This window comes from Odontesthes bonariensis, chromosome 1, assembly GCF_027942865.1.
Source record: "Odontesthes bonariensis isolate fOdoBon6 chromosome 1, fOdoBon6.hap1, whole genome shotgun sequence".
Classification (NCBI taxonomy): domain Eukaryota; kingdom Metazoa; phylum Chordata; class Actinopteri; order Atheriniformes; family Atherinopsidae; genus Odontesthes; species Odontesthes bonariensis.
Window position 1 is genome coordinate 32963766 of NC_134506.1, and position 18948 is coordinate 32982713.

At 42.8% G+C, this 18948-nt stretch overlaps 1 protein-coding gene across 3 annotated transcripts in view; it reads right to left on the reverse strand.

The window, feature by feature from the left end:
* fto (FTO alpha-ketoglutarate dependent dioxygenase) overlaps window positions 1-14885 on the reverse strand; it is a 121912-nt gene extending 107027 nt beyond the window's left edge. For 2 of the 3 annotated variants that reach the window (XM_075464682.1, XM_075464666.1), the window contains exon 1: window positions 14672-14885. In XM_075464682.1, the coding sequence (XP_075320797.1) occupies window positions 14672-14791 (120 nt within the window). In that variant the 5' untranslated portion in view covers window positions 14792-14885. The remainder of the gene's footprint in view (window positions 1-14671) is intronic. The other variant, XM_075464675.1, reaches the window with a different exon arrangement.
* Between the last annotated feature and the right edge of the window lie 4063 nt (window positions 14886-18948).

Here is an 18948-nt window from a genome sequence, read left to right on the forward strand (position 1 = left end):
AAAAAAGCTTTTTAGTTTTCACCTTCAAATTACAACATGCTTTCATGAGGTCAGCTGTTTTCCATGTGGAATGGCCAGTTTTAATGCAGACACAGTCCCTTGGTATTCAGGCTGGGTCCAGTTCAGTCAGGGGAAAGAGTGAGAAAATGAGGACGGGCGAGGGATAGAGGGAGGAAAGAGAAGAGAGGCAGCAGAGCGTTGATTGAAAGACTGTGATTAGCAGTTTTCAGCAGAGCACCAGGGCCACTGAGTTGTTCTAACAGGGTTGCCGCGTCTCGAGGTGCAGTCAAGGAGAAGTCAGTGCTTTAGAAAGCTCCCTCGATTTCTCCATTTCCCCCTCCCTCCCTCTTTCACTTTCGCCATACAGCCACACTTTCCCTACCCCTCCTGAAAAAAATCAATATGGCTGTGCAAAGTGCAGCAAGGCCCACGGGGGAGGGCCAGCTAACCGTAGGGGGCTGGATGCAGGGCTTACAGCGAGGACAAGAGCCGTCCTCCAGGCCTGTCCCATAGGCAGTGTCAAGGACAGACCAGAGAACCAGAGGACTGAGGCCACCAGACTGCCCTTCCCCTCTGCATCCCGACTCTTTTCTCTCTCTGTGTTTCTCTGCGACCCCGGCTTGGCTGGCTCAGCGAGGCAGAAGAGATCAATAATCAGGTGGAGCGTTTAAAATCCCCAGCTCCAGAGGCCAGCGCTACGCCCCTCAGAGCCCAGCAGACCAGCACATCGCTCAGGGCTGTGCAGCTGGATGGACAGATGAGTGGGTGTACAGTGGTCGCACCTGGTCATTGAAAGGTTTGTGATTTGTGACAGTAAACAATTCAATAGCACTTAGCGAAACACAGTGTCTGAAGGGTGTAGGGCCAGAATCCTCACACAGTCTGCCATTGTCTCAACATGTCACAGATCGGAAGCATTCAGGCAGGTCAGCCAGCTTTATAGGCCTACACACCCTGGTACTCCATCTCACTCAAGAGAGTGTTACAGCAGCGACACACAATTAGACATAGAAAAGAATATAAAACACAAGAAAAACTGGTGTGGGCTTTCGTTGTCAACCGCAGCATTCCTCATTTCCATATAGTAGGCTTGACGATGAAGACGCCTGTACAAGACGTGGATGAAGTGCGCAAGGAGGATTTCAGCCCAGCCGCATGTCTCTGTGTGTGAGTGACTGATCACAGTAAAAGTGGCTTGTGTCTCTAATCTAGTACCACTGTTAGACAGAGCAAAGACCCGGCTCTGTGTACAGCAGCACGGGCTGATCAAGCCCATCCCGTGACAAGCAACCTCTCCAAATGACGATGATTTCCCAGCTTCGTGTCCTTTTGGCTCCATATTAGATCATCTTCTGACACTTCCGAGTCTGGTACTTCATCTGGGATAAAGATGATGTGCAATCCGACCCAAGGGGTTGGGAGTCAAGGGTAAATGAGGGGCAATGACAGGGGAAATGGGCCTGATTGGTTGACAGCTGTGAAAATTATCATGTGGTGTATGATTACGTTGCGCTAAACATAAGATTTGATGCACTGCATTGCCTGGCGAAACACTTATGGGGTATGTTATTCTAAGAGACACTATTTTGGAGGGGAAAAGTATCAGAAGACCATGCAAGACATCAAAAATAGCATTCAATGCGCTTCAGGTTTTCCAGGAACAGGCCGAAATTGCAGCGTTTCCGCTTTGAACTCTGTCATGGCTTTTTTTCACAGAAAATTAGGATAACCTCCTAAATGATCTGTTGCCCTATTTGCTGAAATTGATTTTTTGCATATGGTATTATTAACAAGGTAGAGCAATGCTCTAAGTTTAAATCCTGACAATAATCTAAGCCACTAGAAAAACATATGGCTCAAAACAGATGTGGCCTGCACATCTAGGACAGGTCTAATCCTATCTCATGTAGTCTTTGACCCAGATAAACTAGCATTATGATGTGACCTCAGATTAATTTTGAATTAAGGGCTGAATATCATTTGTGGCTGTTTATATGACAGTCAGACAATCTTCCTTGGACTAGTGAGGTAGATAAGTTTGCCATAATGGCATTAGCAAAATCCAGAAGTACAGCAGACGGCACTTGTCTTGCTTGAGAAGCCACCTTATTTCTTTATTTATTTTTCTTTCACTCATTCAGAACCAAGGAAAATATTCTACCAGGAATTGAATGGCTTAATCCGTTTCACTCTTCGCAGTAGCCTGAATGGTGACAGATTAACATCCTGGAGGGTTTACAAACCCAGCCATTTGAAAATGTAATTGCTGATGCCACGCCACATGCATGTATTTAAGGTACGGGTTAATAACAAAGCTCAAAATATGCACACGGACCTGAGTCAGGAGGGATGTGGGCAGGTCGGGCCAGACCCAAGTCGCCAAAGCCCACTGTATCAAGCAGCTGCAAGCTGTCCCAAACTCATCTCGGCGCCATAGTTACTGTTCACTTTTGCTAATTATTACAGCCAATCAGAGAGGTTAACAGGGCGGAGCCTGGCTAGACCATGTTCCACGGCACTTAACAGCTGGGTGGAACGGAGATGAATGCATTACACACTGCCCTCATCCAATAAAAATAAAGCACCTTGACATCTGAGGTGTACTTAGCATGGGGGGAGGGATGCAGTGAAGAAGGCGAGAAAGAGGGAGGAAGACGAGGCGGGTGGATTGAAGGGGACAAAATATCTGATAACATGATGTCCAAGTGCCACCTAGTGACAGCTCTCCAGCTTTTCTGATCTTTCAGGCTCCAGAGCACAAAGGGTGAGGAGGTTGAACTGGGATTCAATACCAAAAGTCAGTGGACATTGATCATTTACAAAAGAGCAATTGAAACCGTTGACGTTTCACACAAGATATCGACAAGATGAGACACAGCTGAATTAAAAAGATGATATTTTAACTCGATCAAAACTCAATCAAGCAAACATTGAATCGCTCGTCTTCAGGTGCCTCAACTGTTTCCACAGTACAGTTGTGTGAGCAGTCCTGTAACACTGCACTGGTAGGCCAGAGGCCCCGAGCTCATAGGTCCCCTCCCCTCATTAGCCCAGGTATAAATCACACTCTGCCAGCGCCCAGAGGTGAGAGGGATGAGAGTGGAGGTGAGCTTGAAATAATGCTTATGTCACGGCGGGTCAGCCCTCCATTATGGCCGTTTCAAAAACTATTAATCTTGCTTGTAGTCAGTGGCCTAGAAATAATTACTTCATCTAACCCATGTAATACAGCATGACCAGCAGTCGAGCCTGGTCAATTTGAGGCTGGGGAGGCAGAGTTTGGGGGAGTCGGAGGGGGTGCGGAGAGAAAGAGGGCAGACCCGCAAATTACCAGGCCCTGTCTCCTGCTGCCGGGTGACTGATGTCCTGCTCACTTCTGCTGTGGCCTTTTACACTCTCAACATTGATTTAGATAGATACACGCATGCACGCTCTGAAAGGCAGATCATGTACAAGCGCACACGCGGTGTGTATGCACATCAATGCATGATTAAATACGCACACATTTAGCCAGGAAGCTCACAAATCACATTATTTTAAACGAGGGTTCAAAACCCTTTCAAAATGGGATCTAAAGGACTCAAGAGATGATACAGAATTTAATTTGTTTTAATTAGCGTGCAGAGCTGACTCTAATGCAATCAGCTTATCCACTGGCTACCACTAAAAACTATCTGATTCTTTAGTAAACCGACTGAAAAAAGGTTTTCTATTTTCTCTGTTATCCCACTGTAATGACGTTTGGATTTCACTTTTTCATTTAAAAAGAGAGCGACGTTCAAGGAATTAGTGAATGTACGGCATCCGGTAAGGGAAAATGTTCATGAAAAACGGGCAAGTAAAATGTGTTTTCAGTAATACGTCAGAGGACATTACACATTGGGATTTCCTGAGCTTGCACATCCCAGCCCGTCATTCCCATTCAGCAGTGGCCCCACAACTGCAGTCGTCTGTCTCAGTTGTGGAGGACTAATCCCCCCCCCCCCCCCCCCCACACACACACACACACCAACACTATGGCAGATACAAACACAACAAAGACAGCTATTGGAGAAACCCATGCTGAGAGTAAACAGATGAGCGAGTGCGAACTCAGCTTCCATGAACGTCACAGGAAGTATGTACAGAGTGGCATAAATAAATGCAGCCCTCCAGTGGCTGTCACAGCTGGCATTGCAGGTGCAAATTTAATTAGTCAAGGTGAAGTCTCCCTTGTTGTTTGTGAAGGGGGGCAGGGGGGGGTCCTCGCCATGCACGACTGTAAACATGCGCAATATCCTAATCAGGTGTCACTGCGGCGTTTGATCAGCCCGCGAAAACTTGTCACGAATCCCCAGCAGAGAGTGGGCCGACGGGGAGAACAAAGGAAAAGAGCTGTCATAAAAGAGTGGGGTGGTGGTGATGGTGATGGCAGTGGTGGTGGATGAAGAGAGTTTGCCCATTAGCAGTCTCTGTCGCCTGTCTCTCCTACTCCCCATAACGTCTCTCCGCTTCTAGTTTTCTTTCTCTCTCCATGTAGCTACCAACTGTATACACCTTCCTTATAAGTATCCCGCCACAGCTCTGTGCTTAAAAACCACAGCTGTCACAGAGATGCTTCACAACCGCCATCAAAGCTTCCAGAAGAAAACCCCAAAGTAGCGATCTACTTTTGTTTGCCTCCCAAGGAACCATACGAGTACAGTGGTATACAAGCTGTGTTCCTTTTGCTTTTATCAAGCACCATTCGAGGTGGTTGGGTCCTCCTGAAAAGCCCGCAGAACTGGAAGCAGAGATGCCGTGCTCCTCCCGCCCAACAGGCCTCGCTGAGGCAGTGCAACAACACACGCACCCTTAGATACTGTTTACCTTTCAGTTTGGATGATATTGAATGCATTAGCCGATTGAACCTCGTAAGGAACACAGGCGAGTGACAAGGCCCAATCGTCTTTGCGACTACCATGGCAACTGAGATTACAGGCTAACAAAGAGCAGACAGGGGGAAAAAATATTTAAAACCCGAATAGTGATACATAAATTAATTAAAGGACAAAAAAACAAGTGGAGAATTAAAGTTGGAACATCTGTCAGCGACTTAGCTTCCCAACGTAATACCAGTGTTAGAACATTTATACCCTTGAAGTTAATGATCCCCTCTTTAATTGACAGTCAAGGAAAACTGACTGCGGCAGCATGCTGCCGAGACTCCGATAAGGCTTCCCCCTTCCCCCTCCTAAAAATAAAAATAAAAAAATAAAACAGTTTAAAGAACCTTGGCACTAATCCCTATTGTCATCCCAGCGCAGCAGAAGGACTTACAAACACAGATAACTCAGCTGAAGCTGTCTTTTTCTCAGGAGTTATGGGGACAGTCGAGCCGCTGTGCACCTCAAATCAGTCACTCAGATTAGCCCAATCCCTCTGTGCTGTCAGTCAGCTGAGACACTAGCCTGTCACCGCATTTACATGAGTCCATCTCATATGTGACAATGCCCCCTATATGTGACAATAGTTGCAAAGAAGGGGTCCACTCTTTCATAGATAGCGGCTGAACAGTATGGCAGGCAGGCTGTTGTTGGATTAAGCTCATGGTGTGCTCGATTCTTCACTGACACTCCGACAACAACTTTAAAGAGTCTTAAACATTTGCTTTTTTTTTTTCCCTTAGAGGGGAGGATGTGGGAGATGTACGTAAGATGAAACACGCACACACGTACACACACCTGAAATGACAAACATATGTATGAGTTCAAACACATTGAGATAAAACTTCAAAAAACTTGGAAAAACAGAATAACTGCATGGAAACCAAAAGCTTACATTACGTAGAGTATGTCTCCAGAGTTGGCTTTAAGAATGACTGTAATCCACCTACTTCTAACATGATGAAGCTCAAAGAAAAAAGCAGAAATAAACTTAACACGACTCATGTCTCTATCTTGACTAAATACTAAACGCAGTTGTGATTGAGGTTACAAAGCTAACCCTAAAACCCATCACTGAAAAACAATATGAGCCTTAAAAATTAAATTAAGGGGAAAAACGGGGATTGGTTCCTGCAGTGTAGGAATTTGCACTCTTAAATGAATATGTGGTCCGTCGAGGCACCCGAGAGCTCGGAGTATGCCGACTACTTTTTATGCTTTGTGGCTCACTCCACTTCAGACAGTCCTGAAACAAATGACAGTGGATGCCCTCTACATAACAGGGCCAGGGCAAGCATGACACAAGGGTTGACAAGTGAACCTTCAAACTCGCTAACCCTTACCCCTACCACAGCACACACACACGCAGACCTGAGAACAGCCCTGACATGACCACTCTGCAGCCCTTCCTAACCCCTCCTTGTGTTTTTCTCTCTCCATCTCACTGGAGACAACCCTCAATTCAGGACCGTTTTAGCCAGGCAAGTGGATGTGACCCGCTGCCCCCTCGACAGGCTCATCTGAATAAACAGAGTTGAAGAAACAGGCAGAAGAGGGAAAATCTGCCTAAATTATGTTGGGAGGAGAGAGGATGGGAATCAGCCAAGGGGCTCCTTTCTTTATGCACGTTTGATCAAGTGCTTGACAGCACCAGTGGATGGAATTACGGACTGTTGAACAAAAAGTTGCGGTGTGGGTGCAAGCGTGTGTGGAAATGAGCGTATGTTTGTGCAGTTTGGTCTGGACAGCTGAATTTCCGCAGCCTGACAGTGTTAGGCTTGTGACAAGCCGGCCGCACCTCACCACCGCCATATACAAAGCGCGAGCCGCCTGCTAGCTTTCCCAGTCCATCACTCAGGACGGCCGAGGGAAGAGCCGTAAGAAGAGGTCAGATGTGGAGGAAAAAAGGGAGGGAGGAGAGAGGAGAAGAGGATGAGGAGCCAGAGGAAGAAGGGAGGGCTGGTCAGGGGTTAAGTGCAGAGAAGACAGCGATGAAAGGCAACTGTCATGCACCAGTGCTCGCCCAGGAGCACCTGTCTCAGGAAGAACATGCAAAGTGTGCCGGTCACGTCCTGACAACACCCCCCCCACTTTTCCTACACACACACTCTCACGCATTCAAGCTCTCAGGGAAAGGGCTGATGCTCCACCACTGGAAAGGCATCGCCTGTCTGACAGCATGCCAGTCAAGCTGTCTTTGGCTCTTTCGCATATGCAAGGAAAAGTTAGACTGATGAAGAAAAAACACACGAGGGCTCAGAGAAGGAATCACTGAGACATGAACAGTCCACCTGAAGTGAGCAGACAGTTCTCAAAGACTTGATGCAGAGTAAATACTTTAAACAAAAATACAAAATAAAAACTCCATGAAGGCAAATCCAGGATAACCAGGACACCTACACCACAATGGACGTTTGTGTGTTTACCAGTGTCCTCAAATGGAAGCAGTTACCCAAAGGTTTGCTTCCAAGGAGGCCAATAAAGATGTCTTTAAAACAATTTCAGTATCTGTAAGCTCTGTTTGGTTGATAAAAAATAAGGAAGAGTTGTTTTTTTCATGTTTCGTTTCCTATGCTAAGCTCTCCTCTAAATTTACATAGGAGAAAACAGAGCCCCCAACCTGACGCCATTACAACCACATCCATCCAATAAATAACCAAAGTAACAAACTACAACACGTTATGTTTGTATCCACAAGACGAGAATACTGGCATTTTGCTGTTGGTGGTTGTTCAGCAGAGGAGTCCGACAACAGGCTAAGCTAATAACAGTGCTTTACTCTGTCTCTGGCTGGGTGAGGGAATCCCTGTGCCAGGTATTTTAACACACTTTCACTGCTCACATTTATGGAAACGAACTTATGATGTACAAATTAACAGTTACCGTTTACAGCATCTTGTGAACCTGGTCTCCTGCAGCTTTTGTGAATGAAAGGTTTTGGGCCTTCCATTGAAACCAGATGTTACCAGTAGGTACGTTTATTTTATTAGAAAGGTGAGTCATTACAAAGGAAAATAAGTTTCACAAATAAACAGCACGAAGAAGGCCCTGTCAGATGCGAGGGATTTTACCTCCGGGAAAAAGTTCTTACTGGCATTAGAGCCAAAATAAGCAACAAGCAGGGCAGCTAGGATGTATTAAGGGGAGCACTGACTACTGATATTTTTCTTCCTTATTCTTTATGGTGAATAAGTCACTTATTGGTGCACCATTATATTGGCAATTGTTAATGATTTCAGGTTTTATAATGTAACCATGGTCATTTAAAAAAGTTTAAAGTTTTACTATCAGGACATAATGAACAAAATGATTAGGTGATGCTAAACAAATGCACTTGATTAAGGGATTATCATTAAAAGCAGAAATGTTTGCTGTGTGCTTGTCTGGAGCTTTCCGGGGAACTAGAATGGATCGTTTAGAAAGGTTTCCAGGAGAAAGCTTCTCGAATAAGAACACAGCAGAACTGCTTGGGTTTATAATACTGCGTTTGAACGGATCCCAACACTTCTGGAACAGCATCCTCTGGGCAGACAAGACCAACGTGAAGAGGTTTGGCCAGAATGCACCCCGTCCCATTCGGTGAAAAACCAAACACAGCAGTTGGCCGAGACTGGGTCATGCAACTGGAAAATGAGCCTGAACACAGCAGCAAATCTTCAACAGAATGGCTGAAAAAGAAAAAGATGAAGATGTTGCGATGACCCCGTCAAAGTACAGACCACTACCCGACTGACATTGCTAAAGAGAGCTGCGCATCAGTGAATGCCCTAAAACGCCAGTGGACTGAAGCAATACTGTAGGGAAGACTGAGCCAAAATTATTACTTTGAGTTTTTACTGCCAATGCTGGCGCAACAAGCCACTGAATCATGGGATGCACTTAGATTTCCACACACAGCTTCTGCCTTTTTTAAAAGTTTTTTTTTTTCAAATAAATAAAGACATGGTTTTACTGTGCTGCTGTTCGTCTGTGGCTGTTATTAACTCATTTTAAAAACTGATAAGGAACCCGATGATTTAAAAAAAAAAGCTTACAATAGAGAGAGGTTTTACTTTCTTTCTCGCATAACTGTACACTAACAGCCTCAACACACACTCCTATAAAGAGAACTTCTCTTTGCGCGAGTATTTGCACTACCGTCCATTTAAAGACATGCTTGTAAACCTATACAAATCCAAACACTGAGTATACATGTACACACACACACAAAACAGCATCATCATACCAAAGTAACAGAAATGAAAGTCAACAACTGACTTGGATCATAGCCTTGAGCGGCTAATGAACCCTCCAGAGGCTCTTGCCTCTGTGTATGAGGTGATCGGGTCATTCCCATGTTTATTCAGCACAAGCCCAATGAGCCACCACCATCTATTGATCTAACTGATTATTCTATGGCTCTCTTGTGACAGGACACATGCATGACAGATGAACCCTACTGCGGCAGGTCATACTTGATGGAAAGTCATTGAACCTGACGGCTGATCTGGTCGGTCAGTTCCCATGATCCAAATCGCTGACTTGGTTGCAAATATAGCGAGTTGTGTGGCTAAAGCCTTAACTACAATGAGGTGCTCGGTAGGAACTGTCAAACACACAAGCTGTCATGGACAGTTTGGACAATCTTCGTGACTTCTAGCATACAACAAAACCATGCAGTTAGTGGATGTTTAAAATAGAAGAGCAGACAAAGCGCTGATACAGAGTAAGACGGATAATGTTCTCCAGGAAAATTAAAAATAAGCATACCTACATAGCGGGTAAAACAAGATTGTGTCTCATATCATCTTATCAGCCGGTGGCAGCAAGTGTCTGGCAGAAATCTTTAAAACTTTAAAACTGAAAACTTCAGAAGTTATTTTGAGTCAATGTTGTATTCAGTCAACAAGTCACAGCAAACTGTAATTACAATATCTCAAAATATCACACCTTGACAGTGCAATGTGCTGTGAACTCTGATATCCGTCCACACTCAACACGGACTGATGTTAGAAATGCAGTGGGCAGGACACGCGTGGTCTCACACACTGATCATAAGACAGAGAAACGTCTCATGCCTGATAATTAGCAGCTTGGTAGATTACCTCTCATCTTTCTAGCGACCCACTGGTTCTAAGACATTTAATAAGAAAATAAAGAATGTACACTACAAATACATATAAAGTAATTCATTCTTCCATCAGTTCCACTTGAAAAATTAGGACTTTCCAGGGTTTACATCAGCTGGTATGGGCCTGCTTTGAAAGGTATCTGAAGTTGTTGTCCAGCAGCTTACAATATATTTAGCCGAAATTGCCAGTGGGATACATGACGAATAAACAAATAAAATTATTAATAGCATTCAAATCCAAATATTATTTGACCTGTAAAATGTGCTGCTTATATTATGTAAAGCACATGCTTTTATTATGCAGAAATGTGCTTTTGACTGTCACTACAATGAGCAATCCATACATCAGTCATGGCCAGACACTCATATGACTTGTATGTCTATAAGACACCATGCACACTCCATAGAACATCTGCTTGTGCACTGTCTTGACTCTCCATCTGAATACTATTGCAAAATGCCAAAAAAGGCGTTTTTTTTGTACAGTTAGCTACTGTTACTACACTCAACATTCAAATGTGGCCCATCCATCCCCCCAAGTCTGTTCGGCCATCAAAAAATAAATAAAAAAGCCGTGAAATCTGAGATACACCTCACCTCACACATTTTATAATTGATTTGAAAGGAGATTCTTCCATATCATTAAATTAGCACATAGGAATTCTATCTATTGCAACATTAGTTTAATGCTAACCCAAGTTACGACATCCTTGGAACTATTTTAGTGCAAATGATTTGATTTCAACAAAGGTTTAGACTTGTTAAACTGTGTAAACATGCCAATCCAAATATATGAGCAAAGATCAAACAGGCAAGACAAGGTAAAGACATGTAGATGAAAAGCACAGCAGCAGAAAAATCTGCCCCCTCCAAAGCCCACACAGCCGATCAATGAAAGACCTGGGGCCGCAGGCCAGCGCTATATTACACACCAAAACTTCATATTCATTCATTGATTTTACTTTTCATAATAGTATATCATTGAGCTCCAATGGGAGCAAAAACGAAGGCCAGGGCTGAGGTCAACTCTCACATGGACGCCTGGATGGATGTTTGCACAATATTGATGGCACACGCAGAAAGAAATGACTAAATATCTGGATCAATAGCTCGTTTCCTTAGCTGCGACAGGTTGTTCCAGATGGAAATATATAAATACATCTTTATGGCTACTGGAGTAGCGCAAACTACCAGAGCTAAATGCACCCCTTAAGGTAAACTCTTTGATTAGCCGAGGCCAGAGGTGACAAGAGGGGTCTGCTGATGCTGGGATGCCACGCTTCCAACGGCCCGGTAATGCTAATGCACACAGGGGCCCAGTAAAGAAACAAAGGATACAGAAAGTCACAAGCCCTGGGCAAAAAGTCCTCAACCTCCTATTCATTTGTACTGATGATGGGCTCAGGGTGCACCATTCCAAGTCATGTTAAATTATGCATACTGTGAAAAATCCACAGTTTTTCTTTGTTACCACTACGAGAGATGGCAATTTCATGGGCTTAAAGAAACAAATATGTCAAGGTGAATATGTAGAGCACATGGTAATCAAATCAGGCCAAGTGGTCACGGCATCCTGATACTGTTGATGGCAGAATAGCTGCCTGTTCTTATTTACAGCACAGCACAACACAATTACTGAGAACAACACCCAAGCTTCCTCAGCTTCACAGTGGCCAGTAGGGCCATAAAGTGGGAGGAACCACGTCATTGCCTGCTTCTTAATTAAATGAAAGCTGTTCGGTTCATTTGCCTCCTTTTTTACACAATGAACTAACCAGCCCATTAACTAAGACCTCCCAAACGCCATCCCTTCTTGGCCCTAAATCATGTTTGGGTGAGCAGCCCACTAGGTCCCTGCTAGACAAGCAGCAGCCGCCCAGCGGCTAGGCCAGCACAAGGCATGCAGTGGATCGACACCTAGGCAGCGATAAGTAATTCTGTAGAGGATTAGCAGCATGATAGCCTGATCAATACTGTGTGCTTAGGCCATTAGGAATGCAGCGAGGAAATGACCCCCTCTGGTAATAAAGCAGGGCATCTGGGTTCTCCTTCATTTGCCAGCTCCATTAGTGTAATGGTATCATTATCTGCCACAGCCGTATTTTTCTAAGCCTTGGCTTTTCCACAGCCTGACCAGCGGGGGTCTGATGAAGCTCTGAGAGCCCCCATGCAGAGAGTTCCCCTTTCCACCATTCTACACAGAGACTTGGTGTAAATCTAGCTCTGTTGGAGCTTATGTGCTACTCAGCCCTAGGTATACATACCCATGTTTTATGTCAGCACCCAACACTATTTCTCCATTATTGGCTCATTAATAGAGCAAGCAGCATGTAGGCTGGGTTTGGAGGGGGCGGGGATAAAAAGATGGCCGGCAGAGCACAAAGCTGCTGAATGTGCTGAATCTGACACCCCCCTCTAGCTAAAACACCAGGCTCGACATGACAGGACATCGGCATTAGTTGCCATAAATCGTTTCCTTTACACTAATTCAGCAGCTAACATTTTGTGGGGGAGAATTGATTAACCATGTCTGGACGTGTGGCTACATAATCAGCTTTTACCTCACTAGCTGTTAATTTAACAGGACTGCCAAGGGAAACACAAACCATTTTAATGAGTGTTTAGAAATTAAATACCCTAAACAGCTTGCACTAGGTGCCACAACTGGAGCAAAGCAATGAGGCTGATCTAAGCAATGGGCTGGGTTGAGCCCAGGACCTCACAACATCTGGTGACCTTGTGTGATCATTACTTAGCCTGCCGCTTACACACACACTTCCTGTTTCGACACAGCACTTCATACTTGTCATCACTGTCCAAATGGTGAGCTTGCATCAAAGGCAGCATTAGAACATCGGGTTAAGGGACAGGGTCAGTGCTGTTTTCACACTTGCCAAGGCATGAGTGGAATTTCATCCTGTGATGACAACACTGATAAAGCAAATTTAAATGTTTTCAACTCATCAGAGAGCGAGGCAGGTTGAATGCTACCTGAGATCATGGGGAGAAGTACAAATTGTTCTTTCGTCATTCATGATGTGTTGAATTCTGTGTGATGGAAAGAAAAATCATATAGTCACTTCAATTCTGAACTCAAATAAATGTCAGCTGATACGACAAGTATATGTTTCATGCCCCTAAGGCTCTAAGACCAATGTTTCATATTATTTCCTTTAAAAGCATATATTTCTGTATATTGAGGGAGTCGACTGCATCCCACTTGTAAATGATAATCTGACGTAGCGTGGTAGGATTTTCTACAAGGACTGTGTGTTCATTTGGCACTAATCTGTCGGGGCTTGCATCTCATTATTTGGAACAACAGTGCGCCCATCATGATAATGCATCTCTCACTTTATGCAGCACTGTAAAACACACTCACAATCACATCTAAAGTATTGGTTAGCTATATCATTATACGACCAGTGAAATTGTGAAAACTAGCCAAAGTGCAAGCAGCTCCCTCTTTGGCTGCTTTATAGCCATGCTGTCATTTTGCAATTATAATTCCTCTTGCTCATCCTTTTATTTATCTAAAGAGAAAGGAAGCAAAGGCATTAGGTCCGTGCGGTGCTGCCTGACTGCCTGAGGGCCAGCTGGAATGAGTTCTTTCTCAGAGCCACTCATCTGGCCTCCATGGCTGCTTTCATAAACAGGAGGAACCACGTCTTACATAGTTTCACTTCTGTCTAACATGATCCAAACACATGTGCCACAGCAGACAGCGTCCAAGTTGGGAGATAAGAGGAGAAGCAGACAGGCAGACGTTAGGAGAGACTACATATAGGTGCAACAGCCCAGAAACACCTTGGGTGCCGCTGAGGTCTTTCCCTCCATTCCTCTAATGTCTCCACAGACTGCAAAGTTATGATTTCATGGAAAGTGTAAGTCTGATCGAACCCAGGTCAACCCGAAACATTAGAATTAAGTTCTCACAGGTTACTAACACACCTATCTCATCAATATGACCCCGTACCAAGTTATACAGCTGGCATCTTAAGAGAAGGGATTATTTTCAAACAATATGAAAACAATAAGCATATAAATGATGGTTTCTCTCATACAGGCAAAGCACATGTTATTATCCACTGTATCAGAAGTACATGCTATAGCAGCTGTACACTGCTACCTTGGCTGCTTGCCAAATATGCACATTAACTTTACCATTTGTGTTTCTGTTGCACTGAGCAGCAACACAATAAACAACCGACTCATTAAATCCGATTCATACCAGAATAACGTCCCAGCATAACAACTTTCTTTTCTACGTATGTTTTGACTTTAATGTTAATAAATTCTTACAGTAACTGTGTTGCAGTCGTCACAGATGCTGCTTATAGTCATTCATACCGTATTTCCACTCAATATAGCATGTTGTCAACACATTGTTCTGCAACCTATAGCTTCTTATCAGAAGTGCTTCTTGGTGATTAAAAAAACACCATTTTAATGTATCTGTAATTCTTCATTGTGGTAGACTGGGGGGAAAATGGAAAACACAATAAAGGAAACAGGCAAGGTGAGGTATGCGCTGACATTCCCGGCTTTCTAGCCTCCAAAATGCAGCCAGCAGCATCACACAAGGAGCATTAGACATTCAACGAGCGACAGGGCTTACAAATATGCCAGACCTAACGGAGAAAAACGCTATCAATACCTTTCTTCTCTTCTCCCCCTCACTGTCACCCGATCTTTTCATGTTCCCGGAGTTGTGTTTACACTGCCTCGCTTTCATTAGGGGCGATGTTGGTCGTTGTAGTACACGAATAAACGCCATTTCGACCTTATAATCTATAAGACGGACCACATATTGGTGAGTGGTTTATTTAATTTCAGTAAAATCCACATCGTCGACAGCTTCAGTGTGAAGCATTTTATTAGCATGCTTTTAGCAGGACATCCTAAAAGAGCGGCGAAAGGAACTACAAGTCCCAGACAGAGGGAGTGCGCGAGGCGGAAGCAGCGCCGACACGCTCTCGATGTTGCACTGCGCAGGTGCTACGCAGGTATAGCGCCATACGTAGCAGTTAGGCTTTTCAGAATAGGTTTAAATCAGTGATGTCATATTTACAGTCTTTAAAATGGAGAGATAAAACTCTGTGTAAAGATAAATACGGCTACACATCATACTTCTACACATTATCATCAGTATTCTTATCATTATTATTAGTATTTGTAGTAGTAGTAGTTATAGTAGTATTATTAACCCTCTATGGTACGCATTATGATCCCAGTTGGTAAAAAAATGTTTTGGGTGTTTTTTTGTCTTAAAATAGACCAAGTAAACTTAATCAAGAGACATTTTTAAAAAATATTATTTTTTTAGTAGTTTTTAGGGTTTGTTGCCATACGGCAACATGGTACGATAGTGGAAAGTAATGAAAACAAGAGAGTTTTGTTTAAAATTGTAATAACACTTATTTAAAAACTCATGTTATAGTCTCAACAATCCCCAGTAGCCTGAACAGTTAAGAATGCATCTCATTTGAAAGTAAAAACCATTGAAAAAGACATTTATCATAGTTTAATTCAATTTTTTTTGCTATATCACTGTGTGCTATAGCGACTTGGAGATCTACACTGCTGAACCAGTTATCAAAAAACAGCTTGTGGGACTGGTTGTCTGGGATTATGCTCGCAAGTCGTAAAACGATGTTGCCACTTGCACACTTAATCCTAATTCATTTTCACTACCATCTACTGGGAGGGCTAGTTTTGCTTTCTCCTGTGAGAAACCATAAAATATTGTTTCATTCATTATGTAAATGGAAGAAAGATGTGAAGAAAGATGTGTCAAATATCATCATATGCAATGCCGAAAGGATTCACAAAGTGCATTATTATAGTAGACTATAGAAGATCAGTGTACACCAATGAAATTTCTATTGACTTTACTACAACAGTCAAATGTGTATCTGTCAAATTGATGATTGATTGATGCTTTTGAACAATATAGGCCTATAACTAAATACAAAATGTTATCAACATGCCAGGCTAGCAATTCATAATGGTACGGTGTTGCCATGTGGCAACATACACATTTTACATTTTTCTATTATTTAATGATCAAGTACAGTGCAATAAACTACAGAATAATGAACTTAACTCGCCTTTTATTGAATATATATTTTTTTACCAGTTGAAAAATGTCATTAAAACACTTTTTTTTAGCTGTTTTTGAGGAGTCAATTGTTGAGGCTCCTCCCTGTGAAGATGTCTGCAGAAAAGCCTCCAGAAAGTCATGTGACAGATTTAAACACTGCTATTGGTTTACTTAGAACCCCACCTCTCTTTTAATGCATTGCATCATAACTGGGTATGTATTGTCTATGAGTAGAAGGCTTAAAATGGGTTTGTTGCCAAATGGCAACGTCGTACCATAGATTAGTATTATTTACATTTTCTAGGAGGTGTTAATATATTGTTTTAAAAGGATCCTATTTTCATCATGAATATTATATATTTTGTCGACTTTTTGTCAAATCATGAGCATAGCTACTTTCATATTTAAATACGTGTAAAAAATAGCAGTCATGCTTTCAACATGCTCCAGTTTAAGTCCCGCCAATCTTCTTTCAACTTTTGCATGCATCCGAAATCCAGGTGCCTGCTTTTCCATCGGTGTGGGCTTCAACTACGTCAGCCCTCTTCAACTCACCACAGATCATGAAAGTGCACCGTAAATGCGCAGCGTCTGTGTGGCTGGCTTTGTGTATCACCTGCACATGCCCTGCAAGAGTCAAACCAGACTGCCCATAACATAGTTTGAATAGTGCTGAAATATGCTTTGTCTGTTGCTCCGATCGAAGCACATGTGAAATACATGAGAGTGTCACGGATGGAGTGGTGTTGGTCATGGGAGGGCGGTGCAGGGGTCTGAAACACCTGTTGCACATTACCATTACAGACTTTGATCAGTGTCTTCATTATTTCCCTTTGTAATCTTTTTCTTTTTTTTATGGCAGAGCTGACCCAAGTGAGCGGGGTACTGTGATTTAACACATATGTTTCTTTCACCTGTCTTGTAAAATGCTCAAAAGCTCTCCCGCTTTCAAAGATGTCAGTGTGTCTGGCATCCTTAACTAATAAAGAATGGGGGTTCTTTTGATTCCTATTTATATCCTACATTTCCTCTCCTCTGTTTTGGTCCTCCAAAGGGAGAATATGTTTGAAATATATCCTTGGAATTGTTTTCTGAAAACTAGATCCATGTGCATGCATGTCAGCGATTTTTCACCTGGACATATGCCGGCACATGGAGCCTCTTTAGGGCTACTATTGTGAGAGAAAAAAAAGTCTTATGATGTTGTAAATAATTTCTTTTTCATAATCTCACAATGTCAAAATCTGCCTACATGCAGCCCCTGTCACTTCAATCCATCATTACAATATGTCCCTTTTATGTCTTAAACTTTCCTTCACATATTTCCACTGTCAGTTATCTTTAGGGTTAACGTCAACATTTTTGGCTTACTTTGTAAGGTCTGTTGCTCTATGAGTGAACATAATGTATAGGTCTTCAACTGGTAGACAGCCCAAATGCTTTGTACAATGATTCCTGCACAGGCTTAGTTTCTGATTCCATTGCTGATGGGATGACGTCAGAGCCCTCACAGCCCCCATGGCAGAAGAATCATTGGTGCTCAGTGGGCCCTGTTGAATTATTCACAAAACATATATCATTCAAATTTGTTAGGCTAATGAGTTATGTGAGATCTTTATAGATTTCATATTGAAAGTAGACAGCTTTGATAATGCAGCCAGTACATTAGCTCAGCTTAGTATCAAGGCAGGAAAAAGAAGGAAACACTAGCATGGTACTCACTAAAACTAACTAAATCTGCCTGCCAACAACTCTAAAGCTCACCAGGTAATACCCTTTATCTCATTTGTATATAAAGAAGACAGCAGGGAAGTCTACTCCCAGCAAACAAACTGTCTGGCATCCCAGCTGTCATTGAGCAAAAGACAGAGTGCACCCTGGACAGGTCGCCGGTCCATCACAGGGCCACAGAGACGAACAGGACAAACAACCATGCACACTCAAACTCACTCATAGGGACAATTTATAGACACCAATTAACCCAACATGCATGATTTTTTTTTTTATATTTGGAGGAAGCCAAAGTACACAAAGATAGCCCACGTATACAGGAGGAGAACATGCAAGCTCCACACTGGTGCTTCAAACAACAACTTGAAAACATTTTCAATTCAATTTTTGCATGTATTATACAGACAAGGTATTATATGTTGCGTTGTGCAGAGGAGGCAGAATTTTTTGTTTTTTTCACCTGCACAATATTGTCCAAATTAGGAATATCATACTGTATTTTAAACTGGTGACAAAAAACTAGTCTGTCCACTTATAACATCTGCGTTTGACTATTGTATTCCTTGATTTTCAGAACGTCCCAATAACTATCTGGGAGACCACTCACTGCTTCAAAATACTGCAGTACTAGTACTAATTTTATCTAGGTTGCGAGATTATGAATAAAATTGATCAGTTTTTCTTCCTCAAAAAGCCAGCGTTGGCCTTACAGCGTGTATATAATCAATAATTCAGTTGTGTTAAGACTTAGAATTATGCATTTATTACGGACATAGCCACAAGTAACATTTTATGTGCAGTCTGTTGTAATAGTAAGTTGATCCCCAGCACAAAATGTCGTAATTTCACAATTACAGCTGTGAAGTTGAAAGACAGCAATGTTTTGGGTGGGATTGTTGGGGTAGGTATGGTAGATATGTTCCCGTTCGACACGGAAGGCTGCAGTTTTATTTTGCGTTGACTTTGTTTCAGTAAGTCAAATTTTACATGAATCCACTTGCTGAATAATCAATCTTCTTGCACTGTCTGACATTGCTGTTCTAGTTCCAAGGTTGAACAGACTCAGTCTCTTTTATAAATATGAAAATCTCAGTCCAGTC